The following is a 20130-nucleotide window of genomic DNA, read 5'->3' as shown; positions in this document are numbered from 1 at the left end:
CAGAGGGATTAAACACGGAGCCTACTGAAAACAGAGCCGCAATCCGATACTCTGGACTATTGTCAAAGGAAGACCAAAGTATAAAATATACGTGCCTCTGAAGGAAGTAAGCAGGGAAAGAGAAAACTTTCCAGCGATGCGCAACATCAACAAAAGGACACTCGAGTCGAATGGTTATGGTAAATATCAGCCCCTGTTTACATACCACTATAACCATATCACCCCTCACTAAAGTGGTTTTCCCAAGAGGCACATCCAAGTGTGTGAAAAAAAATCCTGGAAGGCCACAAGTTTATTTTCATATGATTGACAAATTATTTACATATGCTTACTCAGACTATGAAGTCAACATGAATTTCTACCACATTAAAGGGCAGCATTTAAAAATGTTCCTCTTCTCTATTTCTTCTCACCCACCCACTATCTCTGCTTCCTAATTCCCTGTACTAGAAATATATGAAAGCCAGAGAAAGAGAAGTAAAAAAACAACCCCCAAAAGCCCCAAAATTAAAATAAACAAACATGAGGACAGGAAGAAGGATGTGGACAAAGAGAAAATGTTGACCGGGCATGTACGGCTAAGGCACAAGGGTTTGATGACCATTATGTCTGTGCGTGAGAAGGACCTCTGATTTTTCAGAAACTTCCAGTAGTTATCACCTAACTTCCAACCATGTCACTCCATGGTAAGTAACCTTACCTAAGCATCCCGATCTTCCTTCTATAGACATTCTCCAATCAAGTGGGAGACTGCCATTCTCTGAATTCTTATGAAATGCAAAGAGGACCCACGGGGGCTGCCTGCCTCCCCCAGACATTACCTCACAGTGACATACCTCCTGCCATCCCCTCCACCAAAAGAATAATGATCGAGAGGGAGGGAAAAGGTTCTGCTTCAGAGAAAGAGGGCTTTCATCTCTCCTTGATATGAGGACCTGATCTCACTTGGTTGACAACAACAAAAGACTGGCAAAAGCCTGGCGGTTGGGTAACCTGGTACTTCACACATCTGTCATTTCTACACCCCTTTTTTCAATAGGGCTGCATCTCTAATGAGTAAGGTTTCTTCGTCCTAATCTTCCTTTTCACTGAGGAATTTATATTCTGAACTCCAGCAAGGACAAGATTATTAGTGTCACAGAGTGGGCTCCTAAAGAGAGTAAAAAGCAGAAAGAAGTAAGAAATAGAGAAAACAAAAACAAAAAAGTTAGGCTCAACGGAAAGTTATAAAAGGGCCCAAAGCTACACTCTTTATTTCGCTTAGCCCCACGGGGAATGTAGAAGGCCACGAAGGTATGCATGCTCATCTTCCCTCCTAAGTCAGAAAGATATTAGGGTTCTCACTGAAGCCCCTATTAAACAGACCACGTTCATCTCTGGTCAACAGTTCCCAACATTTCCTTCATATCATCTAGACCAGAGGTCCTACCAACCTACTAATCAAGTTCCCCACAAACTGTTTAAAAAAAAAAAAAACACAACAAAACTTGAATGACTTGGCCAGCATTTAAAAATTAGACCTTCCTTCCTGCAGCCAGGACTTAACGGAGTAAGATGGTGGACAGGATAGGAAAGCAGCCCACAGAGGTTATCGGTGCAGGGTGGCGGGCCCACAGGGGTCAGAGTCCACACAAGGAGGGTATCTGAGTGGGGCAGTGGTCAAGGAGGTCCAGAGACTGGCTACACACAAGGGAATTGAGTAAATTAATATGTTGAAAATAATGGGAGTCAGATTTCTCACTGTTGGAGAAGAGAGAGAAAAAAAAAGGAAAGGGAAAATCTAGAACGAACCCTGTGGTTTTGAAGGAGAACTGGAGATATTAGTATAAACTCCTGCTTTACAATATATGGAGAAAAATATAAAAATAAATATAGATGTCGATGTGTGTATGTGTATACGTACATATATTCAAGCATAGATTTCCTAGGTCTGCCCATTTTCAAGGACCTGAAAGCAGAGATATTCCAGAGCAATGAGTTTATCTAACTCTTGCATCTTGACTTCTAAATGCTATTCTCCATTAAAAGCAATCAATTCCCTTTGGAGAAAATGGTTGATTCCAGAGCTGGCGCAGAGAAAGAACAAGAGGAGCCTGAAACATCTTGTGCTCAAAGAAATGAGAGGACACAAAAGCCAGCTTTCAGGGGTTCCCATCGGCCAAATCTGAGACAGTATCATGTCAAAATAAATCCTGATAATAAAGGATTATAACCCATCAAATAAAATAGGAATCCTTGAGTCCCCACTGGTATAAATAAATAAATGAATAAATAAACAGGGAGAAGAGACAGCTCTTCCTTGGAGTGAAATGCCAAATAATAAAAGGAAAAGGAATAATGGAATTAGAAAATCGCCCTTTGGCAACTGTCACAGTAATAATTCAGGCAAGAAACATCAATGGAGAGTTAAGTCACTGAAAAACTTGATGAGGAATGAGATTTTACATGGTCTCAAAATCTCCTCTGAAGATACTTACTAATGACAGAGGGGAAAACAAAGTTATTTTACAGCAGACAAATCTGCCCGATGTCACCTTAATCAAGCGGTCAAACACCAATGAACGGTTATTGTGTGCCATCAGATAGAATGCAACCACAACAGCATCACTTCTGTGGTATTCTGGCCAAAAATACATAACCTGGGTCTACTCATGAAAAAATATCAGGTAACTCCAACTGAGGAACATTCTAAAAAAATGGCCTGTAATCCTCACAAATGCTGAGGTCATAAAAGTCATGGGAAGACTGAGGGAACTGTTCCAGACCAAAAGGGACTAAAGACACATGACAACTAAATAGACCATATGATCCTGGATCAGATCCATTTGTTATAGAGAACATTATTAGGGCAAATGGCAAAATCTGAATGAGATCTCTACATGCAAGGTAAAAGGTAACTCTGCTATTTTTACAGCTTTTCTAGAAGTCTGAAATGGTTTCAAAATTCAAAGTCTAAAAACAGAAGTGAGTGTCTCAATAAAAATCTAGATTTTGGGGGCACCTGGGTGGCTCAGTCGGTTAAGCATCCAACTCTTGATTTGGGCTCAGGTCATGATCTCAGGGTCGTGAGATGGAGCCCCGAGTCAGCTTGAGATTCTCTCTCCCTCTGCCCCTCCCCCTACTCACACTCACTCTCAGTGAATGTCCTTGTGAGTCTTTAGGTTTGCGAGCCCTGATTTAGACCTTCGCATATCGGATTTCAACCCGTTCAGGTCTGAAAGCTTCAATGCAAGCTCTTTATTAGCCTCGACCTAAAAGAGGTAATTCTCTACCAGCCACCCCAGGACCACGTTTGCAAATACTTATCCTAGCACATACTGAAATCGAAGTGATGAATTGAGTCTTGAATCTCCCTCCTAATGAAATCAAGATTTAGAAAAAGCTCTAATGACAGAATTTCATAGCCTTGACCTTTAAACCAAAAAAAAAAAAAAAAAGGGGGGGGGGGCCCNNGGGGGGGGGAGCCTCTACTTCTTTGCCAAATCTGAAACTCTGTGTACTATTTCTCAGCCCACCGATGAATGGACAAGTACATGCCTTTTTTTAAACCACACTGAAACATAATCTTTATTCTGACAATGAATTCTTAAATCAAAAGCTACATTTCCTTTTAGCTTTCTAAAGTTCCTCAATGAGAACGCAGACAACGGTAACAATCTGTCTAAAACTCTTGAGTGTCTGTGGCAAGGGGTCCCGTGTTAGGCACATAGAAGGTACCGGATAAGCATGAACTGAAACTGCACCTGAGTTGCTTGTCCTGGGAACGTCACCAGTGTGGAACCAAAAGAGGAAGGAAAGCACTGACTTCGTGGAATCCTTTAAACTCTCTTCCTCCATTCAAACCCCATGTTGTTCTTCATAGATACGGCACCATAGCCAGAGTCATAGATAATCTGGAGGTAGGGCAGTGCAGTCAGCCTTTCCCCTTTGACAGTTGCATCATCTAACAAATCTTCAGTCCAAACGTACAAAGGAGAGAGGAGGCCGGCCCCGAGGAGACCCTGGCTGTGGCACCTGAGTTCTCTTTCAGCAGGTGTAGCCATTCCAAGCCAGAAAGGTTCGGAGGATGAAGAGATGGCACCTCAAGGCGGCCTTGCCAGGAGCCACTGGGTTTCATCCTGGCCTGACCCAGAAAAATCTGATGGAAGAGAACAAGAGGCCCAAGCGCTCTCTGATCTGCTGTCAAGCAGCTGCAGGCGGGAGACTGCCAGAGCGCTGCAGTGACGCGGCAGCGCCCCACAGAGCCGTCTGGGAGGGGATTACCAGCCTGATCCCCCGTGTTCCTAGCCAGAAATGACTCAAACTTCACAAACAGCAAAGGCCTGCCAGGGAGGGTGACAATGAGCACTGGAGAGGGTTTTCTTCCCCTCATTGCTGTCTCTACAGCCCCCCACCCCCCTCGCTGCTGTGGCAGAGATTCTGGACAGTGCGCAGCCTGTGAGGTAATCTGAATTCCTTGGCAACCAACAAGTACCTGAATTCTTTCAAAACCACAGGAATCCAGCAGAGAAAAGGTAAATATCCCTGCGGAGCCAGTGTTAATTAGCAAGGAAGGCTACTGAAGGAGGAACTGGGGGTGGGGAAGAAGGGAAAGGCATTACAAATGCTTTGGGGTCTTTTCTGAATTCCCACTGAATAATACGGCTAAGGCCGAAGAAAGGCAGATCCAGAGTGGGACCTTCTCACTGTCCTCGCCTCCCACCTCCCAGTGTGGATGGGAGTCTCCAGTGCTGTGGACGGGCACCTTCACTTCCCCCTCCCCGTTGCCAGTGCTACCTATCTTTGGGTGACTGACAACACATTTGGTTTTCAAGTCAATTTTGTTTTAATTTCTTTTAACTTTTTATTTTTCCTGTTGCAGTGAAAAATTTGGCAATTACCTCTGTCTCAAAAAAGCCCTCATCAAATCATTTAGACCACGTATTGGATCCACCTAAAACTGTAAAATCCAGGGCAAAGTCTTTTTGGATCCCATCTCTGACAAGAAAAAGCAGCTACACCATTTTGGTAGAGAACGGTACCCCTCTCTAGAAACTGAGCGTCCCCTGCTGGTGCAAAGCAGGAACACACTTGTCAAACTCAAAAGTAGGGTGGGCCTTTGGGGCAAAAATGCTGGGCCCAAATACGAGGAACACAATTTTTTAGAAGACATCTCCATATTTTGCCCATGTATAAGAAAAGAACGACAGTTTTCCTTTGTTACTAAGACAACAAGGACAACTGGAAATTATTAATCTAAAAAGAAATTATTTCTGGTCTTTTTCTTAATAAGTTTATAAAGGGTCAAGAATTGACCTTTGTGAACTAAAAAATATTTAGTTCACAAAGCAGTCTTGTGAAATGAGCTTCATCTTTATGTCTCCTAAGCATTAATTTGAGGCCCCAAACAGAAGTGACACAGGAGAAGGCCCTTCTTTTCTAAAGAGGAAGCCAATTATATATGCTGCCAGTGCTTTCTCTTTAGGAAAAATTACGGTTTTCCTTGTCGAGCCTCAAAGTAAAAGGGCCTAGTGATCTCATCCCAAACTGATTATCTTCAGTGAGGTCTCCAGCAAACACACGTGACCCCAAATTACCAGAGGCTGCAGATCTGAAGACGCTACAGACTACTGTTGAATGTAATGACACAGTTGAGCAGAGTCTGAGGATTAAAAAGAAGCAGATGAATGCCAAGATACACAGTGAATTAAAACACAGGAACTCAGGCACATGGAAGTTGCTGTGTACAGCCGTGGAGCCTCGCGGGCCTCGCGAACAGCCTGTCATACTGCACCATCCTTGTGGAACGCTTTGATATTCACCTATACTTTTAGATTAACCGAGCCAAAGCCCTGAACAGTCAGTCCTATTATTTGGTTCCATTTGGTCTGAGTTTTTCAAAAAACTGTCTTCCAAATTATTCTGGGGGGAAAAAAAAGCATCCATTAAAAAAAAGTACACACACACCCACACATACACACACACAGTTCCTGCTGGAGGCAAGAGAAGACAGTTACTCAATTCAGTGGATTCTGACTTCCAACACACACCCGGTAGCCAAAGCACTCACATTATCTACAGCAAATTCTATGATGAATGTTGTTAGTGCTCTCATCTCCTATCTGAACCGCTGAGGCCTTAAAGCTACGCTAAATTTTACCAACAGAGAGGGCTGCTGATACCGTGAGTGCAATGTCTTTGGAGTAATACGCAGAACATGCTGGTATGATATCCTTGAGACACAGTGGGTGTAACCTTGAGGTCTTTTCCCTATTTAAGAAGTTCAATTTGTGGCGGGACAGAATCAGGTCCTGAGAAGAGCACAGGAGGCAAGATGGGGTGAGGATGGAGGGAGGGAAGAGGGTGGAGAATCTCATGCTGGACAAGAGGGTAAGCTCAGGTATCTCGACTTACCAAATGGAAGACCCTCAGCACCTTATACACCTGAGTAGAAGGAAAGGGTATCTTTTACCTTCTTTTTGATCTACATAGAATGGGGACTCAGCTTTTAAACCTATACTTCAAAGTCTGAGAGCACATGTGTCTACAAACTGCCCGCCTATGAAAAGCTGATTAGGGCTAGGAGGCAGGGTGTGCTCAGATGCCTGGTTCAGCCCTTCATCTAAAAACTGAGGAAGATTTTAGTTTCCCCCTCCTTTCCAAGGGAGACGCGTCCAGAACCATGGCGCTTTAGTAGCCTCCGGTGTTCCTCACGCTCAAGCTCAAAAATCTTTTATGACCATGTTTCTGAATGCTGTCGCTGCCACCTAGAGGTGAAGGGGAGACTCACCTCAACCAGCTACGTGCTGGTTAAAGGTGCTCACCCTGATTCTAGGTACAGGATGCACCAAAAAATGTGAGTCTAGGACAGAATTAAAATAACAAGCTGAAATACTAGCTGGCAGAGTACAATAATTCATGTCAAAGCACCTAAACTTAAACAGGTAGCCTTCTTTTGACCTTGATATTTCCTATCTTCCAAGTGCATTTTCTAAAATACACAAACCCAGACCATGCATTTTAGCTTGTCATGGTTGACTGCAGGTGCCAAGTACTTCCTAAACTGCTGTGTCCTGTGAGACCGCTATGCAGAAAAGGAACTTCAGGGCAAGCTAGTTAGTAAATATATATATATATTAGTTTTGTGGGGGAAAAGAACACAAGCACAGCAAAGTTACATATTTAGTTTAAATAATTTAAAGAGCCTGTAAAAACAATGCCACCTGTAAAATTCTGTGGATGTGGGGGAAAAATTCCAAATTATTATAACTTGAGCTTAATTTTGTAAGTCATGTTACCTTAAAACCTAAAGAGCACCTCAAGAGAAACAGAATAACATATATACAACCACTGTAAAGTATATGACTTGCAGGTGGGGGAAAAAAAAAAAGCAGCTAATGTCCCCAAAATATGAGAGAGCATGAAACAGCTCAGGCTATAAGCTCTGGAGTGAGGTCCACGAGTTCAAATTCCCACTCCACTACCATCCAGCTGGGAGAGCTCTGAAAATGACCGAGTTCCCTCTCCCTTGAAGCCTGTTTCCCCACCTACAAAACTGCATCAACTTGTTGTTGTTGTGAGCACTGAAATAAATGTCTGGTATATAACAGGTAAATCAATACGGGATTCTTTTTTCCTAGATCGGTTGTGAAGAACAACAACAAATTATCTTAATACCCTAGGGTCACCATAACAATCACCATTGCATGAAAATACAATGTGATCCTCATCCCTGCTGGGAAAGGTGTGTGTTTACATATAGATACATGTTCCTATGTACAGAGATGCAAGTGAGACTGTAAAGTAACAGGACTGATGTTCTGTAATCTAATTTTCTGAGTTGAACATAACAGAAAGAAACAGTCTGATCTTAACACACTCATTAATAGATCCAGTCTAATAAACACCCCTTCCCCCCAAAAGTCTCTTACCTAGCCAATCCTTCTTCATAGAGATAAATGACAAGAGGATCATAGGAAGTCACAAGCACATAGAGGCGCACATCAAACTTGAAATCTAGAAAAAAAATTGGGGTTCATTTGTTTTCTGTTACAGAATGAACAAGACAATGTAACAAAGAAATACAAAAGACTGCTCTTTAGCAGTCTTCCTCTCTCCACAAAACACATACTGCCTGCAGACCTTGCCCTTTAAGGATAAATAATAATTACCCATTTCCTACATATATATATATATATATATACCATACACACACATTAAGAGAGCTTACACATACAGACTGCGCAGCTCTCACACAGATGTACTACAAAGCACTTTCTTTTCTATTCTCTCATTTCATCTTCAAAATAATCCCATGAGGTAGGTAAGGCACCAGCCTCATCTCTAGAGCCACAGCTCCCAAGAATTTCACACTAGCTTCATAAAGACTGACTAGAGAAGACTGTGAAAATATTCTTTAAAATTAGCAAGATCGAGCCCGTCAAGGGCCCAATCTCAACTCACCGTCTATGAGCAGGGGGTTGTTAATGTAACGGGAGACCAGGATGTTCTCCTCCAGGGAAATCTGGTTCGGCTATTGAGTAAAGAGAAAGAATAAAAGGACAGAAATCCTAACTCACAATAAAGGAGCAGAGTTCTTGACCTTTCAGAAACAATAAAGCGGAAAACTACAACTCTTAAAAGTTTTCCTCCCTACATTCAACTGGTCAGGTAATACACCTCTTACAAGCACTACTGGTATCCAATTACAATGGGGGAAAAATAAATTTACATATCAATTCTCACATAATAAAGAGAGCAATAACAGCTTTAAAGATTTACATCCATGATATTAAATAGTTACATGCCAAGAAAATAAAAGCTACTTAAAAAATAAATAAAAACGTGCTTTCTCCCAAGTGTAAAGCATGATGGAAATTTTAAAATACTACCATTATACTTAAGTAAAGGCTTTCAACAAGTTGCTTAGAGAACTTACAGACCTTTCCCCAATGGATCCTGCCATTTTCTCTGAGAAATGGGACAGATGTCTCATTGATTCATTCGGATGTACTTCCTATGCTACTATATATAAAGACTGAACTATATCTTTTAAAGAGTTTTCAGTGAAAAATGAGTTGTTTATACAATAAATAATCATAAGTACTGTTTGATACTGTATAAGGTACTGAGGACCCAGTGAAGACAGATACAATCCCTGCCCTCACAGAGCCTAATCCCTATTTCCAAAGAGTTTAATATTTAAGGTAAAGGCACAGCAAAATGTAAAAGTTAATAGAACACAAAGCAGCATATCTGCAAGTGCAAGACGTGAGACTGCACAGTACAAGTGCAGACCAGTTAGGCGGATCAGTGGGGGAAGGCCTATTCTGGAAGAGTAGGTGTAGAAGTGAGTGTTGAAAGCTACAGAGCACATGGTGGAAAGGAAAGGAAGCTGCCATGGAAAGGTGGCAGGCACAGAGTTCAGCAGAAAGGACAGGAGGCAGATCACTGATCTGGAGCTAAAAGACTAACTTGAGGAATAATGAAAGGTCTGGTTAGAATATGAGGAAGGAGGGGATCCCACTGGCAAAGGGATCGGAACCCCTTTGGCAAAAAGGGGTGTTTAGCTTGAACATGGTGGAAAGGAGGGAATGACTGTGGATTCTTAATAGTAAGATTAAAATATATGGAATAGTACCACTCTAAGTGAGATTGGATTAAGACAAAAATCAGCTGGAACTTACCATAATCTATACAGGACAAAAGGACTCCAAAAGGGAAGTGGCTGTAATAATAGTTGTAATGATAATGGCTACAATAGTAGCAACAAAAATAACTATTAATATTTGCAGGAAAAGAAGTGTAATAAATGTACTGAACATTTGCTACATGTCCAGTGCTGTTTTAATTCTTCACAAGTATTATTTCCTTTAGTCCTCACCCAACCCTATGAGGTAAGTATATCACATTCAAATATTAGAGATGAGGAAAGAGAGAGAGGGACAAAGTCACACAGTGACAGAGGAACATTGGAATCCAGCCAGTCTGTCTCAGAGGCAGTACTGTTCACATCTTTCCCCAAAGTTCTGACCTAAAATACTATCCCCCGAATTCAAAAGACTGTCTTTATAATACTGCATTTACTACCCAAATACTACAGTTACCATAAAATAAGGATAATTTTGTGGCCTGTAACATCATACACAACCATGATGAGCAACTCCAGAGTCAAGATAAAGAGATTCCCCGCTCATCTCCCACTGTTGCATCACACGGACCCAGCCAACGGTCAGTGTTGATTCAGACTCATGGACCAGATTGCCCACACCATTTCCGTCCGGACTCCCTTACATTTCTTGATCACTTTCTCACAACTACTATCTCCATTTTGAGTCAGCTTAGTATGTAAGAATTGATGAATCATAGTACAAAGGAGCAAGCCTCAGGCTGTATTCCAAACCTAAAATTAAACAAATGCAGACCTCTTCCCACGGAGTAACACCTACAGGCTGCAACAGATACATGACTATCCAACTTCCCTCCGAACCAGAGACTACACTGGTGACCGCCATCCTCCATGACACATCTAATATCCTTGCCCCTTCCTCTCTCCTCTCCCTCATCATACACATTTGTTGCCTGAGTTATGCATGATCTCGCACAATATTTAACTTTAGTATTTGTTCAGTGGTCTGAACCTCTCATTTCTACCCACACCAGGAATTAAATTGTAAGCTCATCAAAGAAAAGGATGGTTTGGGTATAGTTTCTTTGTATAGTGTTACATACTAAAAAGCAACTAATGAAAGCTTTTTGATATTTTCAAGCCTGTTTCCTTTTCATCATTCCCCAACTAACTCATTTCAGATTATTTCAATTCCAAGCTCAAACTGTCCTCCAAAGTATGCTAAAGCAAGATCTAAATTGTTGGGAAAGCCAGAAACACAACCATTTTTCTAACTGGACTTTAAGACTGAAGCTCATGGTATCTGTTAAGTTATTGCAAGGCAGAATGGTACAGTGGTTAAGAGTGTTATGCTCTGGAATCAGCTAGACCTGAATTATAATCTTGACTCTACCACTTACTTAGGAAATAACAGGAACTACCTAGGGTTCTTCTAAAGACTAACTGAGTTTGCATTTGGAAGGTACCATGATAGGCACACTTTAAATGCTCAAGATATAGCAGTTATTACTCTTAGTGCAAACTCAATAGTACATCTATGGTTCTACTAAGTTCCATAACTCAACAGCCTTCATCACGGCACACCACATGCCATTCCACTCAGAGCTGCGCACTAACTTATAATGAAGATACGTTAGCTTAGTATCAGTGTTAGTATTAAGAGATAATCCCTGTTCCTCAAAAGGTTTTAAGGAGTGGCAGCCCCTGGCACACAGCAAGGACTCCCTAAATATTTCTTGAACGATGAGAAAAAATAGAGAGCACTTAAGATCAACGTGTAAACAAATACAAACAAGGGCACTATAAAGAATTATGTTCACAAATACATGGGAGTAAATAGAGTGACCTAAATATTCTCTTGCTACTTCAAAATCTCAAAGAAAACATTAACATTGTATTTACCATGGATAATGTGTGAGACAGGGATGATGAAATTTGACCTCCATAATCAAATTCGTACCTTAATCAGAAAACACCAGATCCTTCCCTCCTCAACTTGAATATACTAAATTGGGAAAATATGGCACTTAGTCATGGTTACTGAGGAAGCTGGGGCAAACACAACTCTGTTTATGCTGTATTTCTAGAGGTAAAGAGCACATCTTAAGAAACCATGTTAGCTGATAGGCCAAGATACTTCCGTCTGTAAGAGCTCATACTTCTCTCTTCGGTGTTCCATAAAAGTAATGCTTTTTTGATCCTTTATCCTGTTCTTGTAATGGTAAAAGTTGCTATTTGCAGACATTTTCCAAAAGGTTATGACTATTATTGGGAATTTTTAATAAGAGGCCCTCTCCAGTGGGGAAGACAGGGAAAGATGTTTTCATTTGGCCCTCATACCTAACTCCACCCACCTCCCCAAGTCCCTCACCCACTCCCATTAGTTCTGCTCACAGACCCTCCGCCTGAGCATTCCCTCCCCCACCCCCAAAATCTAAAAGGAAAGCAGGCAGCAGCCTTGGAAAGAGTTACTTCATCCAGTTGGCTAATGGGTCACATATTCCATGGGAAAGGATCCAGGTATGGAAAAGACAGGATGGTGAGGCCTTGTGTGTAAGGAGAGAGAGAAGAGTATTAACTACATGGTTTGTAGGTCTGAGTAAAAGGTGATAAAATTCCAGTTTTTGGAGTGAAATGGGAATATTTTCCCATTATGTCCACATGTTGCCAGCTCCTCTGGTGCCTGCTGGCATCTTCCCAGGCTTCTGTCTGGCACCTCCACCAAATACCTCAAAGAATCAGACTCATTCCAAAGCTTCACTGAGGGGGAGGAGGGAGGCAAAGGGTCCTGCCAAGTACTTTGATCTATGCAGGGGGTCTCTAGGGATTCAGCCCAGGGAGAGGTGGGAGGGAGAAGGAAAGCCTGCCAAACGCATTCTCTAAAGACTTGTCACCCTCTTCATGAGACTCCATCCAAGCAAGAGTTAGGGCACCGGGTTCTCAGCCCCACCAAGGAAAGTTTAACTTTTCTATTCTTTATGATGTCAGTTTCAAAATAACAAATCACTAGAACAAAAGTGCATTCCAAAAGAAAAACGTCCCAGATGAGCTGGAAATAGATCCTATTCTTTTTGACTCATGTCTAAGAAAATAAAAAGCAAACTTGTACCACAGTTGACTTTCAATAGCAATTCCATTTGGCAGCTAAAACCCCAACCCAAACTAGTGCCGTCTATGAGACTCAAACAACACTGGAGCTCCTGGCATGGAGCTGAAGGAAAAGCTGTCAGACAGGAGCCTTCACGCCAAGGTCAGAACAGAAACAAGAGATCCAAGGCATATGGCCGGCGCCTTCTGTCACAAAAGACTCAGGGGCAAAAGGCCTCCAGAGTGACCCAAGGCCAGGTAACAGGACTTGTAGCCGGGGCCTCAGCTGGAGTAGCTCCTGTATCAGAACGAGATCCTGCAAAGGTCTGGCCATCAGTGGTTACCAAAGAGTTTTCAGTCCAGACTGAATTTAAGGATTTTTCAGTGTGAAAGACCTCTCAAAAAGTCAGTTTCTGCACATGTAGGAAATAGCTCAGACCACGTAAAAAGAGAATTGGGGAATTTTAAAATAGAGTACTTGACCACACACACACACACACACACACACACACACACACACATCTACCTCCCCTTCTTCCCTTCCAGAGTCCCACTGGAAGGACAGAGAAGATATTTTTAAAAGAATGAAATGATAACATACTTAGAAAACATTTAAAGGGGGCCAATAAGAGACCAAAAGTTGAAGGAAATCCTGAAAGAAAGCAGATGGGATCAGGTTGAGAAAATAGAGCAGAGGAAGCAAAATATCAGAGGTGAGAATGATCTTCTCAAGGAGCCTCTGAGAAGTTCCAAGCTGGCAGGAAACAAACATGAGGAGCAGGAGTGGGCCAAGGAACAAGAATCAGATAACTGGCTCTTAATTAATTCAGTGGGCCTTCTCCAACACCCAGAGCTTTGCCCTCAGGACAAAACCTAACAACAATACTCCGAGGAGGACATCTTGTGTGGGCACAGAGATCTGACAGAAGAGTGGAATTTGAGGCCGCTCTATCCCTACAACAGACACAGAGAGGAAAAGACAGGAAAGGTAGTGCTGCCCGGAAGGGAAATCACCGAAATCTTCCTCTGTATTCACAATATGGCCTGCTCTATTTTGGCAGGGGGTGGCAGGAAGAGGCATGCTCCTCATCACTTTCACCTGAGGCGCAGCCTGTCCGTCAACACCATTTACCCTTGCACAAAACTGAGTTAGCCTTCTATCCAGGGAGAAACTACTAGGGAATCAGTCCCATACAACAATACCGGAAACCCAGGCCAGCTGTCAATGTCAATCAGTCTAGTCTTTAGTTCACAAATATACCCAAGGTCACTGAAACTGAGAAAACCCAACAGCAGGGGGAAGAAAAAGACAATCCCAAGAAAATTCACAAAACAAAAGAGAACTTTTAAAAAACTTCCAACTGATATCCTAAGGCCAAAAGGAAAACTGCATCCATTAATCCATCAAGCAACAACAGGCTTTTTTAAAATAATTAAAATAAAAATGGGCAAACAGAAAATAAGGGTTTCTATAAACTATGACAGCCAACAGAGAAATACAGTAGATAAAATGAATATTAAAATGAATAAAGCTCAAACTGGTGATCCAGAAAGATCAAGATGGGGGAAAACAGAGAATTTAATATCAGAGAAAAGTTGACAGGAAGACCCAGAATGCCTCAAAAGAGAGGTCTAGAAGCAGAAACAACAGCAAAAAATGGATGATAATTTTCCCTGAACCAAAGAAAAACACTAGTTTCCAGACTGAAAGGGCTGACCAAATGTCCAGGAGTAAGAATGAGAAAAGACCCAGAGTGAAATACTGGTTCAATTTCAGAATTCCCGAGGCGCCTGGCTGGTTCAGTCAGAGAAACGTGTGACTCTTGGTCTCGGGATCCTGAGTTCGAGCCCCATGCTGGGTGCAGAGATTACCTAAATAAAAAAAAGCTTAAAAAACTTTCTTAGAATTCCAATGCTGTGAGGTTACTATTGAGTTTAAATTTCTTACTCAACTTATAAAGCAGAGAAATGGAATCACGGTTATTGGAGATAGTATAATTGTATAAACTTTTAAAATATAAAAATAATAAAAAGTAATCGAACTTAGACCTGGAATGTGGAAGGAGAATACAATACACATCAAACTGGGACTTAATAAACAGAACATTAAGTCAAGAAAAGAAACGTAAATCAACCATATTAGGTTACAAACTACTGTTAAAAGTGTAGGAAGTGAGACTGGGGTTGAGATTTTATTTATTCTGTAGATATGTTCAACTTACAAACGACTTTTAATGAGGATTTTGCAAAGAATCAAGACACTGTTAACTTCTGGAAAAAAGGAGGGGATGAGGAAGAGGAAGGAGGAGGAGGGAGGGAGATGCAGAAACAGCATCGAGGATACCACACCAAACCGAGGTTAATTTCCTCCATGATCTTGAGGGCAGGAAACCATAATTCTGCTCACAACAGAAACTAAATGTATATGCCACCAATTAATGCTTAGTAGTGAGGAATTAACATGACAATATGCTACAAGTGAAAAAGGAATCTCTTTTCTGCTGACACCAAAGGCTGCTCTTCCCTAACATTTGATCAAGTGACTTTTTAGCCACAGAGTAACTGCTGGCATAGAAGAGGTTACTACCAGTAAGGGGACAAGTAGGCAACTCATACCCACCCTCAACTCACACGTCTGAATGCAGATTTCAGAAGGGAACACCTACTCTTAATGGAAAAAAAAAAAAAAATCATATTTGTAGATAGGATAAAGGGTGAAGAAAGAACCAATAAGAAGACAGGGTGAGGGGGCGCCTGGCTGGCTCAGTCAGTGCAGCACGTGACTCCTGATCTTGGGATTGTGAGTTCAATCCCCACATTGGGTATAAAGCTTACTTTAAAAAAAAAAGAAAGAGGAGGAGGAGGAGGAAGAAGAGAGGGTGCCACCTGGTGCATACTTACATTGTTGATCAGGTAGACGCCCCGCCCCCTAGAAGAGGCCACTGGCTTTACTATCCAAGGTCCCCGGTCCTTTGAATATGAATCTGCTCAAAATATTGGGAGATTAAGAGGGGGACAGAGAGAAACAAAGAGAAAGAAAGGACAAGAGTTTATTATCTTAAATTTCAACAATGGTTATCCACTCAGACACCCAAAGAATTTTCCACATTTCTAAGTGGAGGGCAGCACAGCTAAAACACCTATATTTTTGAACTGGCTTTAAAAATGAACACAAAAACAGAGAGGGGTGAGGAAAGGAAGAAAGAGGAGGCACCAAAGTTACACATTTCTTCTACCATTTCCCCTCTTTCTTGAATGAGAGGATGAAAACAAAATAAGGCAACTCTCTGACGTCGCCAGTCTATGACTATCACAGCCTTCGGGAATCCTTGAAATTCTCGCCTCCGTCAACCAAAGGACCTCCAGAGGCTCACCATGCAGACAGTGCCAACAGGGCTCGAACACTAGCTTGCCTGCAATGATACCATTCCTTAATTGATTTCTCTTAGCTTGTAAGGAAAAAATCGCCTTCAAACTATGTGCAAGCGGTGCAGGAGGACAATAATTTACAAGGGATTAAAAGGTGCCCTTTACTTTTTGTTGTACAATATAGCGATTCAACATTTACGTACGTTATGAAATAGCACGAGTGTAGTTCTCATCCGTCCCCACACGGAGTTATTACAATATTGACTGTATTCCCTACGCTGTACTTTTCATCTCCGTGACTCATTTATTTTATAACCGGAAGCTTGTACCTCTTAATCCCCTCCACCTATTTCATCCTCCCCCCACCACGGCCTCCCCTCTGACAACCACCAGCGTGTTCTCTGTATTGAGGATCTTTTCATTTTTATCTATTTGTCTTATTTTATAGGATTCCACGTATAAGTGAAATCCTATGGTATTTGTCTTTCTCTGTCTGACTTATTTCACTTAGTACAGTACCCTCTAGGCCCATCCACGTTGTCATGAATGGCAAGATTTCCTTCTTTTTATGCCTGAGTCATATTCCATTTTGTATATATACCACATCTTATCCATCATCTATCCATGGACACTTAGGTTGCTTCCAGAATTTGCCTATTGTAAATAATGCAGCAATAAGCACAGGACTGCAAATATCTTTTCAAATTAGTGTTTTCATTTTCTTCCGGTAAATACCGAGAAGTGGAACTGCTGGGTCATACGATGTTTCTATTTTAATTTTTTCAGGAACCTCCACACTGTTTTCCATAGTGGCTGCACCAATTTACTTTCCCACCAACAGTACACAAGGGCTCCCTTTTCTCCACAGCCTCGCCAATACTTGTCATTTCCTGTGTTTTTGATACTAGACATTCTGCCAGGTGTGAGGTGATATCTCACTGCAGTTTTGATTTGCATTTCCCTGATGATGAGTGATGCTGAGCATCTTTCCATGTGTCTGTTCTTGATTTAACCCTCTCCTCTCTCCTCTGGGACCCCATTCCCCTGCTCATATCTTCAAACTCACTCTCCTCTCTGCGGTGCTGCTTCTCTTTTTCTCTCCTTATAAGCACATCTACCTCCATCCCTACAACTTCCAGAATCTACTACCTTTGGCCAGAACTCAACTCTGCCTTTACAACTGCCTACAAATCACCACATGGAAGCCTGTAGGCCTCCCAAATCCATACCCAGTCCTAAATTTCACACTTCTCCTCCCTTTTAATAGCTCTTCCTTTACGGTCCTAGTTACACTCCCTGGTTAAAGATGTGCTCATAGGGGCGCCTGGGTGGCACAGCGGTTAAGCGTCTGCCTTCGGCTCAGGGCGTGATCCTGGCGTTATGGGATCGAGCCCCACGTCAGGCTCCTCTGCTGTGAGCCTGCTTCTTCCTCTCCCACTCCCCCTGCTTGTGTTCCCTCTCTCGCTGGCTGTCTCTATCTCTATCGAATAAATAAATAAAATCTTAAAAAAAAAAAAAAGAAAGAAAGAAAAAGATGTGCTCATACTCCTAGCTTCTCAGATTCACACCTCTGGAGCCATCTTTGACCCTTGCCTCACTACTCACAGCCAGTTGGTACACTTTGTTTTTCTACCACTCTTTGCACTCCCTCTTTTCTATTCTAGCTACCTAGTTCAGTCCAACTACACTTCTTCTTATCTAGATTACCATAATAACCTTCCAAGTGATCACTGTGTTCTTCCCCTTGCTCCCTTCAATTCATTTCACGCAGTTATTTTTCTAAAGGCTAACATGTTTGTGTCCCTTCCCTTCTCAAAAATCTCCTATTGCCCACACTCAAGTGAGCAATGGAGGAACAGAAACACAAGAGTCATGGGTAAAATGGAATTTCTGGGTTAGAATATGCTTGGTGGACACCAAAGGAAGAGAAGAACTTAAAACAGACTTTATGAAGAAGAGGAACATCTCTTTGAAAGAGGAAGTGGTACAAATAGGTGGGTTTCTCCCCTAATATGTAACCTTAGCAACGCAACTAACCTAACAATGTTGGATCTCCCCCAAATGAATTTTAGCTTACAGGTCATGGACTCCAGACAACTGGCAAAGAATGACTGGCATCCCGGCAAGACTGAAACCAAGAAGACTCCTTTTTTTACTATCACGTCTTCCCTATCCCCCCTTTTCCACAAACACAGTGAGCCCCTGGCTGTGGTCTTTGGTTATGACATCAGTGGGTGATTTGTTTGGGGGACTGAGGAACACCATCTGCCTGTATTAACTGCCCTGGGGCTAAACGTGGTGGCTTTGAGTTTTGGCTGTTAATATTAATTCCGTGTGTTCTGCTGACCTTTGAATTCATTTTTGTTAAAATGTAGAACACAAAGTTTGAATAATACACTAAAGAAGCAATCCTACTGAAAGACAGACCATGTTCGAACTGATGGAGGAATCATCTGAACAAGCATCCCCACCCCCAGCCGGCCTCCAAAGGGAGAACAGAAGAATAAGAAATAGCAGAGAGAGGACAAAGGGAATTTTCCTCTCAGATTCCTGTAGACTTCAACAGGGAATTATCGTAGAGTTTAACAGGAGGAGTTCATATCTGGGACATGCTGCTAACATATTAGTTGAAGTATTTTTATGCTATCATGTTGGCTTATTGCATAATTTTTTACTTTTATTACATAACAATACATCTCAACATAACTCAAAATAGGGAGTAATACTGAACATTTATTAAACACCTATCAGGTACCATTCCAAGTGCTTTCCATGTATTAACCTATTTAAACATCCCAATAACACTATAAGGTCAGTACTAGTAATAATCCCATTTTACAGAGGAGGAAGCCAAGGCACAGGGTAGTTTAAGTAACTTGGCTAAAGCATATAACAAAAATTCTTAACTGTAACCTTTCAGCTTTGAGTGCACAGTAGCTTTGAACTTAATTCATTTAATTAATAGTCTCCTCTGACCCATTGCAGAGCCTTCTGTGAGCAAACACAGAACTGCCAATGGTCCCAGCTGGAACAATGAGTGCTATCAGAGAAATGGCCTCACAAGGTGAAGCAGCAGATCCTGATAAGGAAAGTCCCAGAGGATGAACACCCCACTGGGCAACCAGACCAGACTGTTAAGTCTAACAGGTTAAGAAAATCACAAGTCGGGGGGCGCCTGGGTGGCTTAGTCGTTAAGCACCTGCCTTCGGCTCGGATCATGATCCCAGGGTCCTGGGATCGAGCCCCACATCAGGTTCCCTGCTCAGCGGGAAGCCTGCTTCTCCCTCTCCCACTCCCTCTGCTGGTGTTCCCTCTCTCACTGTGTCTCTCTCTGTCCAATAAATAAATAAAATCTTTAAAAATTAAAAAAAAAGAGAAAAAAAGAAAATCACAAGTCGGGAAGTCTAGAGAGAACTTTCTCTTCCTCTCTCCATGCTTCTTAAGACAAGAATAAGTCTCTCTTGGACTTATGAGAAGAAAGGTATCTGTGTATCTGTCCTCCCAGACCCTCCTCACAGAGGAGGCCTCTCTCACTGGTGATACTGGGAAATGGACGCTATGCACACACGGTCCCAGGTCTTTAAGCAAGAAGGCCTCTGAAGCCAAACCACAGAGTCTAAACCACCATTTAAAGGCTATATAACTTACAGAAAGCTCCTGACCTCTCAGTACCATCATCTCTTCATCTGTAAAACTGGGAATAACAATGGTACCTACCTCAGAGTAGAAATGCCACTTAGAAGAGGGCCTCATAGAAAGGAAATGTTCATTCCATGTTAGCTTTTATTATCATTACTTTTCAGACTCTCACAAAAGACCTGCCTCCCACCTTCTCTGTACTCACACCTCTTCTGTGCACCACGCCTACTGACTCAGGCTCTGCCCCCAGGGAGGAAAAGTCTGAAATAGCCCATTTCGTCTACTTGGACCTGGGGAAGTAGTTTACTTCCAGGCAAAAGAAATAAGAAGCTTCCATTGAGACTGGGAAGCAAGCCGCATGTTCCTATCTAGCTTTACCAGCAAGATAGCTGACATTTAGATCCCTCTTTGGTTAACACCTGTTAGTG

The 20130-nt window shown here is 42.0% G+C and overlaps 1 protein-coding gene across 40 annotated transcripts in view; it reads right to left on the bottom strand.

Annotated features, from left to right (window-relative positions):
* The window catches only part of TTLL5 (tubulin tyrosine ligase like 5), a 279806-nt gene that overhangs the window by 230388 nt on the left and 29288 nt on the right, over window positions 1-20130 (bottom strand). For 39 of the 40 annotated variants that reach the window (XR_004620456.1, XR_004620457.1, XR_004620449.1 and 36 more), the window contains 3 exons: window positions 15596-15678; window positions 8443-8512; window positions 7911-7995 (listed from right to left, as the gene is read on the bottom strand). Coding sequence is in view for 31 of the 40 variants with exons in the window: in XM_034643121.1 (XP_034499012.1) it covers window positions 7911-7995; window positions 8443-8512; window positions 15596-15678 (238 nt within the window). In the remaining 9 variants the exon portion in view is untranslated. Of the gene's footprint in view, window positions 1-7910; window positions 7996-8442; window positions 8513-15595; window positions 15679-20130 lie in introns of those variants that run through there. The other variant, XM_034643120.1, reaches the window with a different exon arrangement.

Source organism: Ailuropoda melanoleuca, chromosome 14, assembly GCF_002007445.2.
Source record: "Ailuropoda melanoleuca isolate Jingjing chromosome 14, ASM200744v2, whole genome shotgun sequence".
NCBI classification, from domain to species: Eukaryota; Metazoa; Chordata; class Mammalia; order Carnivora; family Ursidae; genus Ailuropoda; species Ailuropoda melanoleuca.
The sequence above is the reverse complement of the archived record's forward strand: the minus strand, read 5'-3'. Positions and strand labels throughout refer to the sequence as shown.